General features: G+C 44.4%; 1 protein-coding gene across 4 annotated transcripts in view; it reads left to right on the top strand.

Moving 5' to 3' along the window:
- Positions 1-19,528, top strand: part of LOC129814860 (kinesin-like protein KIF21B) — a 107,423-nt gene extending 87,895 nt beyond the window's left edge. For 2 of the 4 annotated variants that reach the window (XM_055867960.1, XM_055867957.1), the window contains 8 exons: positions 4,184-4,320; positions 4,529-4,709; positions 5,088-5,252; positions 5,482-5,599; positions 5,848-6,018; positions 7,840-8,039; positions 8,933-9,073; positions 13,969-19,528. In XM_055867960.1, the coding sequence (XP_055723935.1) occupies positions 4,184-4,320; positions 4,529-4,709; positions 5,088-5,252; positions 5,482-5,599; positions 5,848-6,018; positions 7,840-8,039; positions 8,933-9,032 (1,072 nt within the window). In that variant the 3' untranslated portion in view covers positions 9,033-9,073; positions 13,969-19,528. The remainder of the gene's footprint in view (positions 1-4,183; positions 4,321-4,528; positions 4,710-5,087; positions 5,253-5,481; positions 5,600-5,847; positions 6,019-7,839; positions 8,040-8,932; positions 9,074-13,968) is intronic. The other 2 variants (XM_055867962.1, XM_055867961.1) reach the window with 1 other exon arrangement.
- The last annotated feature ends 238 nt before the right edge of the window (positions 19,529-19,766 follow it).

Raw genomic sequence — 19,766 nt, 5'->3', positions numbered from 1 at the left:
CCTAAACGTAAACCTTAACCACATTGCTAACCCTAATGCCTAAAGTCTTCCACATGCTTTGGTTAGGCTGGCGCTGGCACCTAGCCGAATTGAACAAGTGTGCTCACATACATCCTTAAAAGACCTTTGCTTGAAAAACAAGAAAAAAGTGTAAAGAGTACTGTTTGTCAATATTGAGACGACATTGCCAGTATACACTTGCTCAAAATAGTCTGAATTTGTACGTTTTTTGACACGGAGATCTTAGTTGCGCAATTTATACGTGTTTGGCGCAGTATTTCTCAAGTGAAGAAGGTGCATTAAAATAAGTTGTCTATGTTTGAATGACGACAAACACTTCATTGAAGAATCTCAGACAGTCCACCCAACTATCTAACCAGTGAACATCACCGACGAAGTGGCGTAGACTTCGGATTCCGAACTTCGGCCTGCCTGAAAAAAACCTTACGAAGGACAAAACGAACAAAATGCCACAAAATAATGTTAGAATATATGTACAAACTATTTCTGATGGGAAGCATGCGGGCCTTAACCCTAATCTTAAATTATAACCAATGTTAACTTTGCAGCTGGCCAATCTAGCGGAAATCACTCAGTTCTGCCTCCAGGGCAAGATTCATGAGAATAAAGGTTAACCTGCCTTTTGCAACGGTTATCCTTAGGTTATTTTCCGAGTCATGGCTTTTTAGGGGTGTGGCTTTCAGAGATCTTATTGTCCACCCGTGAGAGTAAATGCCATTCCTGTTCACCATGTTACATTTACATACTGTAAATAAAAATGTTCCTTTCACATTTTTTTTGTGCGTTTTACACATTCTTGTAGAATATTAAGATGACTTATTACATATTATAATAAGGTGGTATCTATCCCAAAATAGCCGTTTTATGGAAGTCATACTTCTGTAGGCCCTGAAGCTACATAAATGTCAACGTTCAACCTAAAAATGTGATAACTAAACAACAGAACAGATAAACAGGAATGACATTTACTCTCACGGATGGCTAAAAACAACGATCTGATCTGACCGCTGTGTAGAGCTACTGTTTAAACTCTCTTTCCCCAGACTGTAAAAGTGGAATTGCAATCACTGTTTTTATAACCCTTTCGGAAAGTTCAGAATGACATACGGACACTTGGAATTGCCCTAAAACAGTGGACTGCACCAACGATGAATAATTTAACGCTGGTGGGGGTGCTCTAGTTGATATGTTCAGTGGTTATTGCAGTGCCCTTGATTTGTTATGGGACCACCCAGCTGCCCTGAGCCGCACAGCTATTTCCACCTGTAATAACCTACCTATTTCAAACCAGGATGAGAACCCGTCAATTTTAGAATGACGCCGACTTTTCTGTTGCCGGCAACAAAGCCTGTACTTTTAGTCATAATAGCGCTAATGTGTTTTAAAAGTCGCGCCAATCGCCTCAGTATAAAGATCGCCTTTCATCTTACCGGCTTTGGCACGCATTAAATCCTAAACATTCTACACGTTACATTACACACAAAAACGACGTCAGCAGCCTGGAGTTTAACTGTAGCCAACGTTTGATTGGTCATAACAAGGTCATTATTTACAAGGAACGGCGAGCTTAAAATAGTTTACGGTTGCGAAAAATAGTTTACGGTTGCGAATGTGAAAAAAAACAAGACAGTCCATTCTGTCTGAGAACTTTTTGACGCATAAAGATCCTATTAAATTACAAGAGGGGCTGTCTCATAAACATTCAAAGTTCCGGAATGGGGTGAAAATGGCAGGCGTGTTGGTCTGCGAGAAAACCCGAACCAGTCTAATTGGAATGAAAGGCAGTAGAAGCAAAATCCTGAATTTTAATTATCAAAGAAAATAAAAGTAATGCATGTGATGTATCAGGAATTGCGTAATAGAATTATGGTCAACTTAAAATATTGTCATATTGTCAAATATATGTGAACAGAACACAACAACAGGATTAAAATTGCCGGCTGCGCACAACATGTGTATAATACCCTTTACAGACAGACTACGGTATATGCTGCCTGTAAAAATAAAAAATATGTAAAGAAGAATGTGGTAAAAATGGGACTGTTTGAATTGGGTTCTTAAACACGTTGACCAATTTTTTGTATTTTTTATTTTAAAGGCGACAATTTGTAAATTCTGTCTGTAAAGGGTGAAAGTCTCCAATAATACAAGTAGACGACGGGAGAGAGAGGAAAGAAGGACAAGAGGTGTGTGGATATTTCGAGCCTGCAAACCCTCTAGGCTGTACTTAGCCGGTTGTCGCCGTCAACTCTCTCTCTCTGATGATCTAACGTACGTAAGAGATTGTAGAGATAAAGAAATAGACATTTATAGATCAATCTCACTTATCACAGCTCTAATCATCGTACTGACAGTCGTATTACACCTCTCTGGTTTTCATCACATTTCTACGTAGATAAATGGCGTTATCATAGACTGATCTCCTTCTTATCTCATTATATGGGAAAGCCAGGTTTGGAATGTTCCGAACCACACAACACACAGGCAATACCATGTACTGCAATACCTTCCATTACATATTATTTCAGGAGAGCAGAAATGGGAAACTAACGTAAGGCCCCTGTTTCGAAAGGCTTTTGATTGTCAGGTCCTCTGTTCTCTCCTTGGGATGAGAGATCAGAAAAAGACACTGATTGATTGATTGGGTAGAGAGTCCACGCAGCTATATAACCGATGGGGATAGCGATAGAGACACTCTCTCAGAGCCTGTTGGCTAACTTGTGAAAGTTCCCCTGCTCTCCCTGGACATAAGGTTCATTCAGAAGACAGCCCACTCCCTAGGCCACAGACAGAGAAGGAGAGGGGGTCTGATGTGACAGTCCCCCCCCCCCCCCCCCCCCCCCCCCATTCTCTCACTCACTCACTCACCTGTCCCAGAAGCCTCTTCCTTCGCCTGAACTGGGATTGGCTCAAAAGGGGCAAGGGCAAGGACCACGAGCTAGCTCCCTCTTGATTGGTGGAGATGCTGCATGTACTGTAGATGCCACAAGTTGATGTTGTTGTTTTTTTGAGTTGGCTGTAGCCGGGCTGTCGTTGAGTTCTGCTTCCTCTTTGGCGCCGTCAACCGCCGCCATTCTCTATCATCATTGAAATGAACTGCACTGTGTTTCTGTAGAATGTGCATTTTTCGGGGGGGTTTGTTTTGTGTTTCAATTCATTTGCGTTTGTGAGACTATAGCTGTGACATGCATGCGGCTTCTCTTTCTCGCCTCGCTGTGATTGGCCTAGGCTGGTCTAGCAGCCGTGACATGCTGTTCACCTGCTTTACCGGCACAAATCACGCCACCACTATACATAGGGAGGGGAACATATGGGACAAAGGGAAGAGGACGTGTGTGTGTGTGTGTGTGTGTGTGTGTTTGAGGGGTCCAGGGAGACAGATCTGTCCCAGATTTGCCTTTAATCACTGGTCCCTTTATCCCCACTCACTCCTGTCGCTCTCTCTCTCTGTCTCTAGTTCCCCCTCTCTCTCTTTCCATCCATCCCTGTGTCTCACTTGGCCGGCTCCCCCACCCCCCGAGTGCTTTGGGACTCTTGTCCTGGCAGCGAGAAATTAAAGAGGGAGAGAAAGGAATAAAGGGAGAGAAGGAGAGAAAGAGGGAGATGTGGAGGGATAGAGGGGGGTGGGGGAGACAGGTAGAGAGCGGGATGGTGAAGGAAAGAAAAAGAAGGACAGGGGTCGAGAGAGAGGGAGGGAAGGCAAGAAAGAGCTAGACTAAAGAGAGAGGGATGGAGAGACAAAGGGAGGAAGAGGCTCGTTATTTCTGAGGGAGAGTTTTTTTTCTTCTCGCTGCCAGCCAGGAGATGGATGGTTTTAGACCAGGCTCTCTAATTGAGCTTCCACAAAAGAGAGGGATGGAGAGGAATGGGTGTGTACAGAGAGGGAGGGAGTGGTTATACCTGTATCTCCAGCAGGGGGCATGATAGAGCTGTGCTCCTTTAGACCTGGCTGGAGTTTCTAAGTGTGTGCGTTGCGCCTTTGTGTGTGTTCTGTGAGTTCCATCATGGAGGTGTGGAGCCTATCTTTTCATATTTGATCAAGTGTGTGTTTGCGTACTTGTGTGTATGAGATGTTCTGTATCTGTGCGGGGTTAGTGGTCTGTGTGTTAGTGTGTGTGTGTGTGTGTGTGTGTGTGTGACGGTGTGTGTGTGTCTCCCTCAGGGGTGCGATCACTCTCACGGGGGGAGTGAAGGGGGGACGGACGGCACCCCTCCAGTGTTCAGCCATAGCAGAGGGACACTCTAAACCTGTCCTCTGTGTGGATGCTACCGATGAACTGCTCTTCACTGGATCCAAAGGTACAACAACAATGTCCTAACTTGGACCATGGGATGCCTTTTTGTCTTTGGAAACAAACATCAATTGGTTAAAGCTATCATGTTAACCTCATGGACTATCGGTCCTTGCATCCATAGCTCCAGCCCCAACCCTTTATAGAAAACCAAGTGGTACGGCCGCCAGTTTTAGATGTTTGTGTTTTTTGACCCGTCTCTCGTTTCTCATCAGACCGGACGTGTAAGATGTGGAACCTGGTGACGGGACAGGAAATCGTCACGCTGAAAGGGCACCCCAATAACGTGGTCTCAGTCAAATACTGCTCTTCCTCCTGCCTAGTGTTCTCTGTCTCCACCTCCTACATCAAGGTCTGGGACATACGAGACTCTGCCAAGTGTGTCCGCACCCTCACGTGAGTGGCTCGCTGTGTGTCTTTCCACCAATCACAGCTCACCTTAACCACCCTCACTGATCAGTCCAGTGCTACTCTGTAACAGTCCAGACATGTTCACGGCCAAGCTGAATGAACCAATGTTTACCAAAACTCAATCTCAAGATCTCTCTCTTTCTCTCCCGCTACCCCTCTCTCTTTCTCTCACTCTCTACCCCCCTACCCCCACATCTCTCTCTCTCTCTCTCTCTCTCTCTCTCTCTCTCTCTCTATCTCTCTATCTCTCTATCTCTCTATCTCTCTATCTCTCTATCTCTCTATCTCTCTATCTCTCTATCTCTCTATCTCTCTCTCTCTCTCTCTCTCTCTATCTATCTATCTATCTATCTATCTATCCAGGTCTTCAGGCCAGGTGGTATCGGGGGATGCATGTGTGGGCACCACCACCCGTACCATCACGGTGGCACAGGGTGAATACCAGATCAACCAGATAGCTCTCAACCCCTCTGGCTCTGTCCTCTACGCTGCTGCTGGTAACACCGTACGCACCTGGGACCTCAACAGGTAACAGAAGGACACTGGTTTTTAGCATTGTAACCACTGCTGTGCAGCAATGTATTTTTACTTTTGGTGTTGATTTAGCTTTGTATGTACGTACATTAGCTGTGCCTATAAAAGTTTTCTAGCAATAAAAAAACTCTCTCCTCTCTCTCGCTGTCTTTTTCTCTTTCTCCCTCCCCTTTCTCTCTCTCTCCCTTCTCTCCCTCTCTCCCTCTGCCCTTCCTTTCTCTAGGATGACGGCATTAGGGAAGCTGACAGGTCACATAGGCTCAGTGATGTGTCTCACTGTAGGTCAGTCTCTACTGGGCAAAGACCAGGTCATCACTGGCTCCAAGGACCACTATGTCAAGGTACCGGACACACGGCTACACGCAGTGACGCACGCACGCACGCACGCACGCACGCACGCACGCACGCACACACACACACACAAGCATTTCCATTGTACCCCGTTACGCAGGCTACATCCTGATTATCTACCCTTCTCTTGAGGTGTGAACTGGCATACTTCCTTTTGTGGATTCCTGTTGGGAGTGTGTAACCATGTTTGTCTGCTGTTTGGTCATGTTTTCTGTCTGCTGTCCTGTTTTTGTGTCAGGTGTTTGATGTGGCAGAGGGCATGCTGGGTAATTTAGGCCCCGCCCACAACTTTGAGCCTCCGCACTATGACGGCATCGAGTGTCTGGCCATCCAGGGAGACGTTCTGTTCAGCGCATCACGAGACAACGGCATCAAGAAGTGGGACCTGGAGAACCAAGAACTCACACAGGTACGCTCTTAGGGGGGAAAAAAAGGTGCCACCGTCCCCATAGGAGAACCCTTTGAATGAACCTTTTGGGTTCTAGGTAGAACCATTTCGGGTTCCATGTAGAACCCTTTCCACAGAATAGCCTTTTTTTTCTATGAGTGTAGAGGGAGGGAGGGGGACTGTGCGTGTGTCACGGCACCGTGTGGCAGCGATAATTGAATGTCATTGATCGCAATACTGACGGTATTGGGGAAAGGGAACGTACTACTACAGTGCTTGCGTGTTGATTAATGGGTGTCTGTCTACAATGTGGTCAGCCTATAGTGGCAGGAGTGAATCCTGTGAGGTAAAAAGCTGCCTTTTTTAAATATAGGCCATGTCTTTACCGGCTCAGCTCAAAGGGCTACAACCCAAATCGATACCCTACTAGGGCCAGGGTCCATAGTAGTGCACTATACAAGGAATATGATGCAGCCAAAGTGTTAGTGCTGAGGGACAAGTAAGTACTGTGTCATCCATTTTTTTTATTTGCCATGAGAGAGTAGTCAACATTGTAGAGCAGGGTGGACAAGTACACTGCTCAAAAAAATAAAGGGAACACTTAAACAACACAATGTAACTCCAAGTCAATCACACTTATGTGAAATCAAACTGTCCACTTAGGAAGCAACACTGATTGACAATAAATTTCACATGCTGTTGTGCAAATGGAATAGACAAAAGGTGGAAATTATAGGCAATTAGCACGCCCCCCCCAATAAAGGAGTGGTTCTGCAGGTGGTGACCACAGACCACTTCTCAGTTCCTATGCTTCCTGGCTGATGTTTTGGTCACTTTTGAATGCTGGTGGTGCTTTCACTCTAGTGGTAGCATGAGACGGAGTCTACAACCCACACAAGTGGCTCAGGTAGTGCAGCTCATCCAGGATGGCACATCAATGCGAGCTGTGGCAAGAAGGTTTGCTGTGTCTGTCAGCGTAGTGTCCAGAGCATGGAGGCGCTACCAGGAGACAGGCCAGTACATCAGGAGACGTGGAGGAGGCCGTAGGAGGGCAACAACCCAGCATCAGGACCGCTACCTCCGCCTTTCTGCAAGGAGGTGCACTGCCAGAGCCCTGCAAAATGACCTCCAGCAGGCCACAAAGTTTGATTTCACAGAAGTGTGATTGACTTGGAGTTACATTGTGTTGTTTAAGTGTTCCCTTTATTTTTTTGAGCAGTGTATATCGATAGCTACTGAGTAGGGTTAGGGAATACTTTACTTTGATCGTTTGTTTATTGAAATAACTTCGGTGTATTTCAGTATTTTCAAATAATGTTTCCCGAATCAACTACTTCTATTGGAAAAACATTATTTCAATGACCCGAACAGACTTGGGTTCAAATGCATTGGATTATTTAAATATTTGTATTGGAATATACACTTGCCTGTGTATTTTAGTATTTTTAAATACATGACAATACTTTCTGAGTGTATTTCCAAATACATTGCCATATTCAACTACTTGTGTTAATCAAAATACTTACTTCCAACATTGTCTTTGAAAGTAATTGAAGTACCCTAAATAGTATTTAAACCCGGGTCTGGTGTGTGCCCGTGTAGGCGTGCGTGCGTTCATGTAAGTATCCGGTAATGCTTTTTAAATCCTCTTGAATGGTGGGTAATCTTAGTCAAACACCCACAGTATACCTCTGAGGAAAGGATATCTGTGCCCAGTTTAGCCGTAGAGGATCATGTACACTGATACACAGTCAACGTTGGAACTTCAAACACTACTTCTGTGACTGTGTGTCGGTGAAATTGTATATTTAAACTAAACTGAACCCCCCCCCCCCCCAACAGCAAATCCCCAACGCCCATAAGGACTGGGTGTGTGCGCTGGCATATGTTCCAGGGCGCCCCATGCTGCTGAGTGCCTGTCGGGGAGGCATGCTGAAGGTGTGGAACGTTGATAACTTCACCCCCATAGGAGAGGTCAAGGGTCATGAGAGCCCCATCAATGCCATCTGCACCAACTCGCGGCACATCTTCACCGCTTCCAGGTAAAACATGACTAAAACGGGATTATAACCATATTCTAACTTGTTATAACCTTTCTCCGAGATGTATTTTTCACTTCATATCCAGGTATGACGTTACGCCACTGCAAGGGTAAAGTATATAGGGTAGTTGGGGGCTTTCGGTGGATGTAACTGCACTAATCAGGGGCATATTTCACAAATGTATTTCATTACATGGGTTATTGTTAGATGACTGTTAATAGTACTTGGTGTTTGGCATCACCCTGCTAGAGAGTTTGTCACATTTAATGATATACCTTATTGCAGCAAAGCAATTAGAACAGGTTACTCTAGGACAGTACATTCTTTCTGAGAAGTGCTATGACTAACAAGAGAATGTTGTTGACTGGTGCATGAGGCATTCAATTTCCTTGTCAAGGATAAATCTTTCTGATATCACTCAGCCGTACACAACTAGTCACTTGCTTGGTAGAGCTCAGCTCGATGCATGCGACCAGGCGTATCATTGGCATGTGCAGTGTGTCTTTCCTCTTCCCAGCATTGCATGGAAAACTTTAGCAGACTGACGGGACCATATGGTACGGCGGTGAAGTACACGTACTACATCACTAGGATTGTAGATCGAGAGGGGTTTGCATGGATCTGCTTCGCACGCCCAGTGATCTCTGTCCTCCCTATACCTACCCCTTTTCACCAACGCCTTTCACTTTTCATGCTTAATGCCCTTCCTGATACATCTGAATACACCTTTTCTTAATTAGCACCTTATCTTCATCTTGTTCTAACCCGCTTTAACCTCTCCTTTTCCCCTCTCTTCCTTCTCCTACCTCTCTCTCTCTCTCTCTCTCTCGCTTTCACCTTCTGTATTTTGTCTGCTTCTCCTCCCCTCTCCTCCTCATCCTGCCCTGCCACAGTGACTGCAGGGTGAAGTTATGGAGTTATGTCCCAGGTCTGACCCCCTGTCTACCTCGACGGGTTCTGGCTATCAAGGGTCGTGCCACAAGCCTCCCATGAGCCTTCACTCCGACTCACAACCCTGCTTCCGCTCTCCTCTGGTACTTTCACTCATTCGCGTTGCTTTCTCTTTCTGATTTATTTTCATCTCTCCGTCCCCTCTCTTCTTCTCTCCGTCCCCTGTCTTCATCTCATTAGGGCCCTCTTTCTCTTGCTCTTTTTTTATATTTTCTCCCTCTCTCTTCCTCTCCCTCTCTTCATCTCGCTAATGCCCTTTCTCCAGTGGCAGTCGGTGCCGTTTAAGATGAGGGAATATTTTTTTTTTTTTTCATGAAGATGGCCTTATTTCTATAACAGTATATTGGATGACTATCATTCATATTCCATTCACCCAGCTCAATTTAACATCGAAAGGTTCAGGCTACTACATGATACTCGTATTTTCCCAGTATCCATCATGAGGTTGCTACAACCTAGCCGATGAATGAAAGTTTCCAACGTAGAGAATTTTGAGTACTCAAGGTGACAGACAGTGACACATTCAATACCGCCTTGCACACTCATCTAGCTGATCTAGGGAGTAATCATTAGTCCAACAGTTGCAAATGTGAATTTCTGTTGGACATATTTAGGTGTTTTAATCCCCATTTCATTCCGGTTGCTTCCGTTTAAGAAACCACATGAAAACAGCGTGATCACTTTGCTTGTATATATAATTGTATATATAATACCTTCTCGCATATACAGTGGGGCAAAAAAGTATTTAGTCAGCCACCAATTGTGTACTTATTTACTTATTTATTTTTTTCCACCATAATTTGCAAATAAATTCATTAAAAATCCTACAAATGTGATTTTCTGGATTTTGTTTTCTCATTTTGTCAGTCATAGTTGAAGTGTAGCTATGATGAAAATTACAGGCCTCTCTCGTCTTTTTAAGTGGGAGAACTTGCACAATTGGTGGCTGACTAAATACTTTTTTGCCCCACTGTATATATGATATGATAACGTCCCACAGCTGACAGTGCATGTCAGAGCAAAAACCAAGCCATGAGGTAGATGGAATTGTCCGTAGAGCTGCGAAACAGGATTGTGTCGAGGCACAGATCTGGGAAAGGGTACCAAAACAATTCTGCAGCATTGAAGGTTCCCAAGAACACAGTGGCCTCCATAATTCTTAAATGGAAGAAGTTTGGAACCACCAAGACTCCCCTTAGAGCTGGCCGGCCAGCCAAACTAAGCAATTGGGGGAGAAGGGCTTTGGTCAGGGAGGTGACCAAGAACCCGATGGTCACTCTGACAGAGCTCTAGAGTTCCTCTGTGGAGATGGGAGAACCTTCTAGAAGGACAACTATTTCTGCAGCACTCCACTAATCAGGCATTTATGGTAGAGTGGCCAGACGGAAGCCACTCCTCAGTAAAAGGCACATGACAGCCTGCTTGGAGTTTTCCAAATGGCACCTAAAGACTCTCAGACCATGAGAAACAAGATTCTCTGGTCTGATGAAACCAAGATTGAACTCTTTGGCCTGAATGCCAAGTGTCACGTCTGGAGGAAACCTGGCGCCATCCCTATGGTGGAGCATGGTGGTTGCAGCATCATGCTGTGGGGATGTTTTTCAGCGGCAGGGACTGGGAGACTAGCCAGGATTGAGGGAAGTATGAACGGAGCAAAGTACAGAGAGATATTTGATGAAAACCTGCTCCAGAGCGCTCAGGACCTCATATTAGGGTGAAGGTTCACCTTCCAACAGGACAACGACCCTGAGCACACGGGACAAGTCTCTGAATGTCCTTGAACATCTATGGAGAGACCTGAAAATAGCTGTGCAGCGACGCTCCCCATTCAACCTGACAGGATATGAGAAGTTATGCAGAGAAGAATGGGAGAAACTCCCCAAATACAGGTGTGCCAAGCTTGAAGCATCATACCCAAGAAGACTCAAGGTTGTAATCGCTGCCAAAGGTGCTTCAACAAACTTCTGCGTAAAGGGTCTGAAGACTTATGTAAATGTGATATTTCAGTTTTTATATAAAAAACAGTTTTTGCTTGGCATTATGGGGTATTGTGTGTAGATTGATGGGAAAATACAATTGTATCCATTTTAGAACAGGGCTGTAACGTAACAAAATGTGGAAAAAGTCAAGGGGTCTGAATACATTCGGAATGCATCGTATTTTTTTTGAATATTTATGTTTGTGCATGTACATTGCTTGATTGATTAATCTCATGCTACACAAAGATAAACAACATACATTTCTAATCCAATACTTACTTTGTTACACCCATTACTGAAATGTTTGTACCAGTTTAAATGCCTTAGGTAGTCTCTTTACAATGTTCCTAACCCAGGCACTCCTTCTGAATGCAGGTAGCAGGTTGCAGGTGAATAAATAGCCTAACTGTTGTATATCCTAACTCTAGCTGACTTCCAATAGGAATTACACATCACTTTGCAAGCCAGTATAATGTGACCTGCAGGCCTGATGTGGCCTGTAAACCAGGAGTTTCAGACCGTTGTATTGCACTTTCAGAAAAATAGGTTTTGATTTGTCCTAAAGGGGTACAAACACTTGTCACTATAATGGTACCTTGTGAGGTCATCCTTTGTACCTTTTTATTTATAAGTGCATAATTGTAGCCCAGTTCATACCTCATACCATGTCAGGCCTGCAAAATTCCGGTGACTCTACCAAAATTCACAGATTATCCAAAAATCCTCTTTGAAAGGATTTTGGATTTCCTGGTTCCATTTCTAGGAAACTTTCAACCAGGATTTCTGGAGACCCTGGGAATTTTAGGGAAGTTACCAACATTTTGCAAGCCTACCTGCAAGTCACATTATGAGGAAACTACCTAAGGCAGGGGTCGGCAACGACATTATGTGATTGTGTCTCAATGTAATCAAGGTATGAACTTATTATTTTTTTCAAATATCCAACAGTTGGTCCTGTAGCTCAGTTGGTGGAGCATGGTCCTGATAGTGGGATAGATTCTCAGGACCACCAATACGTATAATGTATGCATGCACGACTAAGTTGCTTTGGATAAAAGCGTATGCTATATGGCATATTTTAAATATAATCTCTTTTTGGGCTTAGTTGTGGTCATTTTGCAGTGTTAATAAGTACTCAAATTAATTTCCGGCCCCTAGACCATCCACTCTGACAAAAATCGGCCCACGGCCCGAATCTAGTTGCTTACCCCTGACCTGCATTTAAACTGGAACAAACATTTCAGTAACAGGTGCAAAAAAATCTAACCAACTGATTTGAATGAATTTAGAAAATCGTATGTTATTTATCTTTGTGTAGCATTAGAGTAATCGCTCAATGTACATGCACAAACATAGATCTAAAAATCTGCCTGCAATAGAGCATGCTGGGAAATTTGTTAAAATGATGGGTGTGGTTTTGGGTCAAAGTGATGTGTATGAGTTTCAGGCCCCTGTATTAGGGTAAAACTAGGCCCTCAAAATAAGGCCTTATGAACTACGTATGATATTGTGTTAAATATATATTTTTTTATGATCACGTATTCGCTTAGGATCTCACTTGGTGCAGTCCATAAGGCTGAAAATTTATAAATGCAGCAACCATGTCTCTGTCAATAGCAAACACAGTCATGTGTGTTACTGGTAAATACTCGAAAGGTGACCTGGGAAAAATGCAAATAAGGCTTATAGCCCTACACCAGGACGAACCATTCTGGTTTTGGATTTTTATATGGTTCTTCAAAGAACCATCCCAATTTATGGTTCTTCATAGACCCTAAAATGGTTCCCCTATGGCATCGCTGTCAATAATCTTGTTTGGTTCCAACTTGCACCTTTATTTGTAAGAGTGCACGTAACACTAACAATAATTATTATTTGAATTGGGTCCTACCTACAGTACACACACATACAGATGCATGTGCACACACACACACAAGCAGACACAAACACACACGAGCGTGTGCATGCACACACACACACACACACACACACACACACACACACACACACACACACACACACACACACACACACACACACACACACACACACACACACACACACACACACCCTTCCTCGCCAACATCATCCATGTCAATCATCCTATTTTTTCCCACTAATGCTACAGTAACACGGTGTCTCTGCAACACACTTCAGTGAGCCCAGCTAGCAGCCTGATGTTAGGGGGGATTGAGGAGGGAGAGGGAGTGTTATCCTGGGTATTATGACAGCGGTTAGGAGGTAGTGCTCGGCAGGTCATGAATGGAGAGGAGATTAAGAGTAAATTGTCAACTGAGCTGTGAGTTTCTTAACAGGGAAAAGAGAACAGAACAGCAGAGAAGATATGTTGATTCTCTTCTTAACTTCCTAATGCAATTATAGTATTTTACAAACTTCAATTGGAGCTCTGTTGATCAGAGAGAGGGGGGCGGGAAGAGATGAATAGGAGGGAGATGGGACGGGGGGGGGAGGGGACATATGGTGTTTGAGAGAGGGGAGAGAAAAATAGAGAATTATAGAGGAAGACATAACGAGGGACAGAGACCGAGGGATGAGGGTTGTGGTGTTTGCTCTATCTTGAGGGGAGGTTGTGTGCCACAGAGGAGGACGATGTTTGATGTCTATTTTGGAGCTGATTCCTTTGTGCTCCGTAATTGGTGAAGGAGTAGGGGGTAGCATTTGTGTATGTGTGTGTGTGTGTGTGTGTCATCTTTCTGTGAACTGTAGGTTTTGATGTCTTGTCTCTCTGGTGCTGTGTGGGAGTCACAATGGAACTGTTTGAAGATGCTGGCAATTGAGTCCCTCTTTTCTTCTCCCTCTCTCCTCTTGCTCTTGTTCTTTTCCTCCCCCCTTGTATTCCTCGGTCTCTCCCTATCTCTCTTGGTCTTCTCCTTCTGCTCTCCTTCCCTCTCAATGTTTCTCTCGCTCTCATTCTCTGTCTCTCTCGATCTCTCTACCCCGCCATCCCTCTGTCTCTCTCTCCCTCTCTCTCTTTCCAGTGATATGACGGTGAAGATCTGGTCAGCAAAGGTGGGGAAGAAGAGGTGACGTTCGGTCGGAGCGTCATTGTGACATCATTATCGGCGGCCATCTTTACCGAGGGCCTTCAACCTCTGACCCTCTCACTTCAACCCCCTCAACCAATCAGGTGTGACGCGGCAGGACGTCATGGCTACCAACCATAACCGGGACGACCAAAGTGTGGATGGCGCGTCGTCGCAAAGTTCAGTCTCCTCCGGAAAGATCCTTATGAGGAGTGTGTCTTGAACTGAAAGGCAAAACGGGAAGCTTGAGAGTTTTTACCTTTTTCTTGTTTTTACTGCCAATCCAACTGTAAGTGCAATTGAGGTGTGATGGGATTTGGACAAGATAAAAACCTTTATTGTGCCAGATGATGGCTGTGTGAGGACAGCAAGCAGAATGTCCATGGGATGTTCACAGACACAGCTACTGACTGATTCATCTACTCTCCTATTTATTACTCATTCAATGAAAACAAGGTCTCCCAGAAGTGAACTAACCCTCGGAGAACACCATTTCTGAGCCAACTAAAGACGATGTTTCTATCTTCAGGGCTGTCTGTGTTTGACTGTCTACTGGCTGAGATGAACCAACTGGAATTCATTTATAGCAAAGGGGGTTGAGAGAGTGAGTTGTTCAGTATACATACAGGATGTTGAAACCACTGGACAGTTTGTCGAGAGTTCATTTCAGCCCTTTGTGATTCCCTGTCTCCTCATCTCTATGGATGGGTTTTCTGTGGCCTCTACCTTGGCTGCAGTCTGCACTGAGAGAGCCTAGCAATAATAACATCACTACTAACACCAGTCCTGGAGGAACATACACACACACACACACACACACACACACACACACACACACACACACACACACACACACACACACACACACACACACACACACACACACACACACACACACACACACACACACACACACACACACACACACACACACACACACACTGCTGTCTTATCAGGGTGGGAGTGCAGGAATAATAGCATTATTCACACTCACACAGACACACCAACCCCACCAGACAGCGGTAGCTCCACAGGTGCCAAAGGTCCAGATCATTATCTCTCCTGTCTTTATGCAGCCCGAGACTGCCCGCGTCCCAAATGGCACCCTACTTCCTATGAAGTGCACTACTTTTGACCAGGGATTAGCGTGCCAGTTGGGACTCGGCCCCCTGTCTCTCTCTCACTGAGGCTCTCAACACTTCAATAAGCACCCCGAGAATCACCATCTCAACCTCTCCTCTCCTCTTACCCTGTGAGTCTGGTATGCTGTGCCAGTCCATTCTGAGCTTATTAGCTGTTGTAACGTCTGCTAAACTGGATTTGAATCACAGGGGGTCGGTGGCACTGTGATTGTGGGCGACTGGCTCGTGGTAATGGCTGGAGCGGAATAAGTGGAATGGTATCAAATACATCAAACACATGGTTTGAAGCCATTCCCTTCGTACCGATCCAGCCATTATGATGAGCCGCTCTCTCCTCAGCAGCCTCCACTGGTTTGAATACTATTTGAAATCTTTCAAATATTTATCAGCATTTGTTCTAGCCGGCCCATGATGCCAGGCAAGCTCAATCAAACACAGATAGAGTATTTGGAATTTCAAATAGTGTTTGAGGCCAGGTCTGAACTGATGATAACTGTAACTGCAGACACCAATATAGCTCTAGTTCTGCGCCACAGAGACAGTGGTGGGAGGGATGGTAATGCTAGCCAGGCTAATTGGCTGCTGTGTTAGCAGGTGGTGATGAGTTATGCTGCATGGTGGGCAAAAGTCTGATTTAAGTAGGTCAGGACAGGAGAAGAGTGCTTTATCCCTATTGGCACCCTATTCCCTACATGGTGCACTACATTTGACCAGAGTCCTATGGGCCCTCGTCAAAAAGCAGTGCACTATATAGGGAATAGGGTGCCATTTGGGACGCATGATTTACCAGATCTTTATTTCTTCCGTTCAGTAGTTTTAAAGAAGGAACCCTTCCCTGCTGTGTGTGTGCCATTGGGTAGTGTGGGGGTGACGCCTGGCTTCACACACACACAGGCTTTTAGGTTATCCATCTTGCCTGGCAGTGCTTGGCATCCTTCAGCTCTGAGATTTGCTGTCTGCTAAGTTAAACATATTTGTCTTCGAGCCCTCCCACGCACGCGCACACACACACACACACACACACCACACACACACGCACACATACGCACACACACACACACTCATGTGGCTAACCACTATCTCCAGGCACCGGTGATCAGAGAATCTTCCCTCCTAACCCTTTTAGAAGGGGACATTCAAATCAATTCCCGCTGACGATGTCACAACATAGAACATTCCGAAGAAATTGTGAAATTCTCACACTCCTCCCTGATGTTCGGAAATATCTTTTAGATGCCTAGTGAGCGACTGAGCCATGTGTAACTCACAGCATTTCTTCTCCTGTGAATATATCTAGTTGTTATTGAGTGCACTTTATCTGGTAAAGACTTAGAAACGTGTGTACTGTGCTGTGATCAAATGGATTACGTTCGAGGAAGGGATTGGTGGTCCAATATAGCGAAAGAAAAGTATCCCAAATGAAATCTACTGCAATGAGAATCTCAAATACTGTCTATGTAGAGCTGTCTTTGAAGACTGAATCGATGTTGTCTCTCTTACAAGACATGTTGATGCTGCTAACATGATGTAAATAGTTTGATAAAGAGAAACGTAAGACATAAGATGACGCAATCATGTTATTCTGAGCCGAGGTTTAGGTTTGAGTTGAAGGTAGAGGGAGTTTATACTAGACACAGATCCAGTTTTATAGTCTCTGTATGTAGCCCATAACGCCTTGTTTTTAAAGCCATTTAAATGTGTTTAAGGTACAATCGATGTTCCTTTGTCATAGAGGAATATCTATGTAATCTCTCTCGACTTTTACGACTTCTTTAATAACGTCAAACTATCAGGCATTTTTTTGTTGTTGTCGACTCCCTTCTAATATTGTATTTTCCAAATCCTCTATCGTGGCCCTTGGAGGACCAGGCTTAACATGAAGGATGTTGAACACCCACAGTTGTGCCAATCACCTATAGCTAGCTAACTGTGTGGTGCTCTACTCTGCTGACTGTTCCGGGATCAGCCTTTCTACTCCTTCGCTCAGTGTGTTTCGCAGTAGCTGTTCGAGGAAGCTCTGTAATACTTAAAGGCGCTTTTTAAAGGTGCCCCTGCTTGTGCATTTGCTGTAGAACAGAGCTGCGTGATCCTAGTAGTGATGGTAGGAGAGGAGGACGCCTCAGAACCATGAGCAGAATTAATATGCCAACCGAATGTTCAGTCACACTTTATTTGGATAGTGCGGGTAGTCCATCTGTGGTCATACCATCAACAAATAATCTGTTGACCGGCAACTGCTTGCTAAGGTTAAGTTTAGAATAAGGGTAAGGGTTCATTTTGGGTTAGGTTAAGGGTTAGGGCTACTAGATAGTTGGTTGAAATGTTACTGATCATCTACAAGATGGCCTATCCGAAATAAAGTGTTACCGAACGTTCTAATTGATGACATCACAAAGGTGCTTTTTTAATTCCCGGTACAGGACGTCGATGAGAACAATCAAAATTCTCACCTCCTAGTCTCAAAGGGTTAACCACACAGCCAAATTAGAAGCCCTCTCCTCTCCTGTTGGAAGTGCTGCTACTGACCGAGCATGTCTGACAGCCATGTCCACTCGCTATAGATTCCTAGGCTTCTTCTCTCGTCTCCGTCGGGTACCTCTCTGTTGGCTGAATCACCTGTATACAGGTGTATAATACTGTCTATCGGAGGGGAGATTTGGGCACAGTTATTGACTTCCTGGTTATCCGACGCCCCGACAAAAAGACGACTGACTTTCCTACCCAGTGTGCAGATATGACCGTCTGTTTGTCTACCCGAGCTTAACTTTTCACCTAATTAGAAAATGAACCACTCGGCCTATCAGCACCACGTAGGCTCCATGTCTCTGCCGCTTGCCTCTGCTTTCAGGCCCACTGCACATAGAAATAGAATTGGTACCGAGATCCTTGACGTGTCCTCTACGTGCTCTGTAGAAAAGCTGTAACCGGTCTCAGGCTTGCTCCAAGCGGCGTTCAAAAGGCTTCAACGTTACAGAGCATTCGGATTCAGATACATGTATTTAGCATCTGCTAAAATGACTTAAATGTAGAACGGATATGAATGTCTGTCTGGTATGGGATCGGGTTTTGTCAGCTCTATTTGTTAGATTTCTATCTGCGACGTACTGAACCTTTCACCTCACTTGATATCTACTTCCCAGGCTGCTGCGCTGTGCGCTCAGAGCGTTTATGGCCTAATCAAACGCTGACAGAGCTGGGCCTCGTTTCCCAGTTGCGACGTAACTTAAGCATTACGATGATGCTACCAGATGCATCGTTATTTACAAACCAACTTTTTAAAGATGTGTTTCCCAAACGAGCATGTAGAGAGTATGTTGTTAGACCACGTGTCGATACTGATAGGATCGAAAGAAAAGCAGCACTGCTCTCGGGTCAGCTTTCTCCGTTCAAATCTTACCTCGACATGATAATTATTCCACTATACTGATGGAGTCAGCTCCTCGACAGATATGACCAATTATGTCTGCAAATAGGCTATAGACACAGCAAAATCAAAAAAAAGAATGCACAAAATTACAGATTAAAAAATTAGACAGTATCCTAGTCGCAAAATAGAACTCAATTGACGGAACATGAAATGTATATCAATATGATTTTAATAGTATATGTAGACCTATGTATGGTTTATTGTAGTTTCTCGGTTTTAAGTTGAAGCATCACTTTATCCTCAACTTGTTAGTAACAATTGCAAATACTTCGGCCACTTTTGCATTTGCAGTCAAATTCATTCCGAAGTCATCTGTAGTCACAGTCTGTGACAGATTGCCTAAACATCTTGATTCAATTTTTTTTTAGCAGAAATGGTCTGTGAATAAAGTGACGCGGAAGGGCAATAAAGAGTCTGGCGATGCACTTTGGCAGCTCTACGAGTGGCCTGGATCACTCGTACTGTAGATGTGCAAAGATTTTTAAGAGCCACGTTGCTAACGAAGGCTCTGGGAAACACCTTCGTCTACTAAAGATCCATTGTAAGAAAGTTCTAATATGTCCTGATATCTCGGCCTAATCAAACACTGACCGAGCTGATATGTGTCATATGTTGAGTGGCTGCTCAGAAGTGCACACGTTTCACAGGCAAAGTGGGCGGTAACATGTCTCTGGTGGTATCTGTGAACCGGGGTCAAATGTCATACCAGGTGCCTTTTTTATTTCACAGGCTCCTCCCCCTACGGACTACTGTAAGTGTTTGTACAGATAATATTGTGTTTCTTTTTTCTTACAATGTGCATGTGACCAAATACCATGTAAAATACCTTGACATTTAAAAACTGTAAGTAGATGTATTATTTCACGATGGATCAATAAATCGTTCCTTCAATGAAATAAAAAAAAAACGTCAAAGAATAAAATCAGTGGTCTCAAAAGTACTCGAATCTTCAGTCTTGAAAGTTGTCTTTTTTGAAGTAAACTTCAATTGGACTTCAGTTGAATGACTTGTCTTTTCATGCAGTCAGCTGTCAAGAGTTTGTGGAAACAGAGGAGCTCTGCGGTGAGATACAACAGATGTGGGTGGATGAGAACACTATTACTGTATCCCTCTGGACCAACACAGAGAGAGAGAGAGAACTCTTTAGAAGGGAAAGATGGTGTTTGAACGCTCGCTCTCTCTCT

Source organism: Salvelinus fontinalis, chromosome 18 (assembly GCF_029448725.1).
Source record: "Salvelinus fontinalis isolate EN_2023a chromosome 18, ASM2944872v1, whole genome shotgun sequence".
Classification (NCBI taxonomy): domain Eukaryota; kingdom Metazoa; phylum Chordata; class Actinopteri; order Salmoniformes; family Salmonidae; genus Salvelinus; species Salvelinus fontinalis.
Note: the sequence above shows the minus strand (reverse complement) of the source record. Positions and strands in the feature narration are given on the sequence as shown.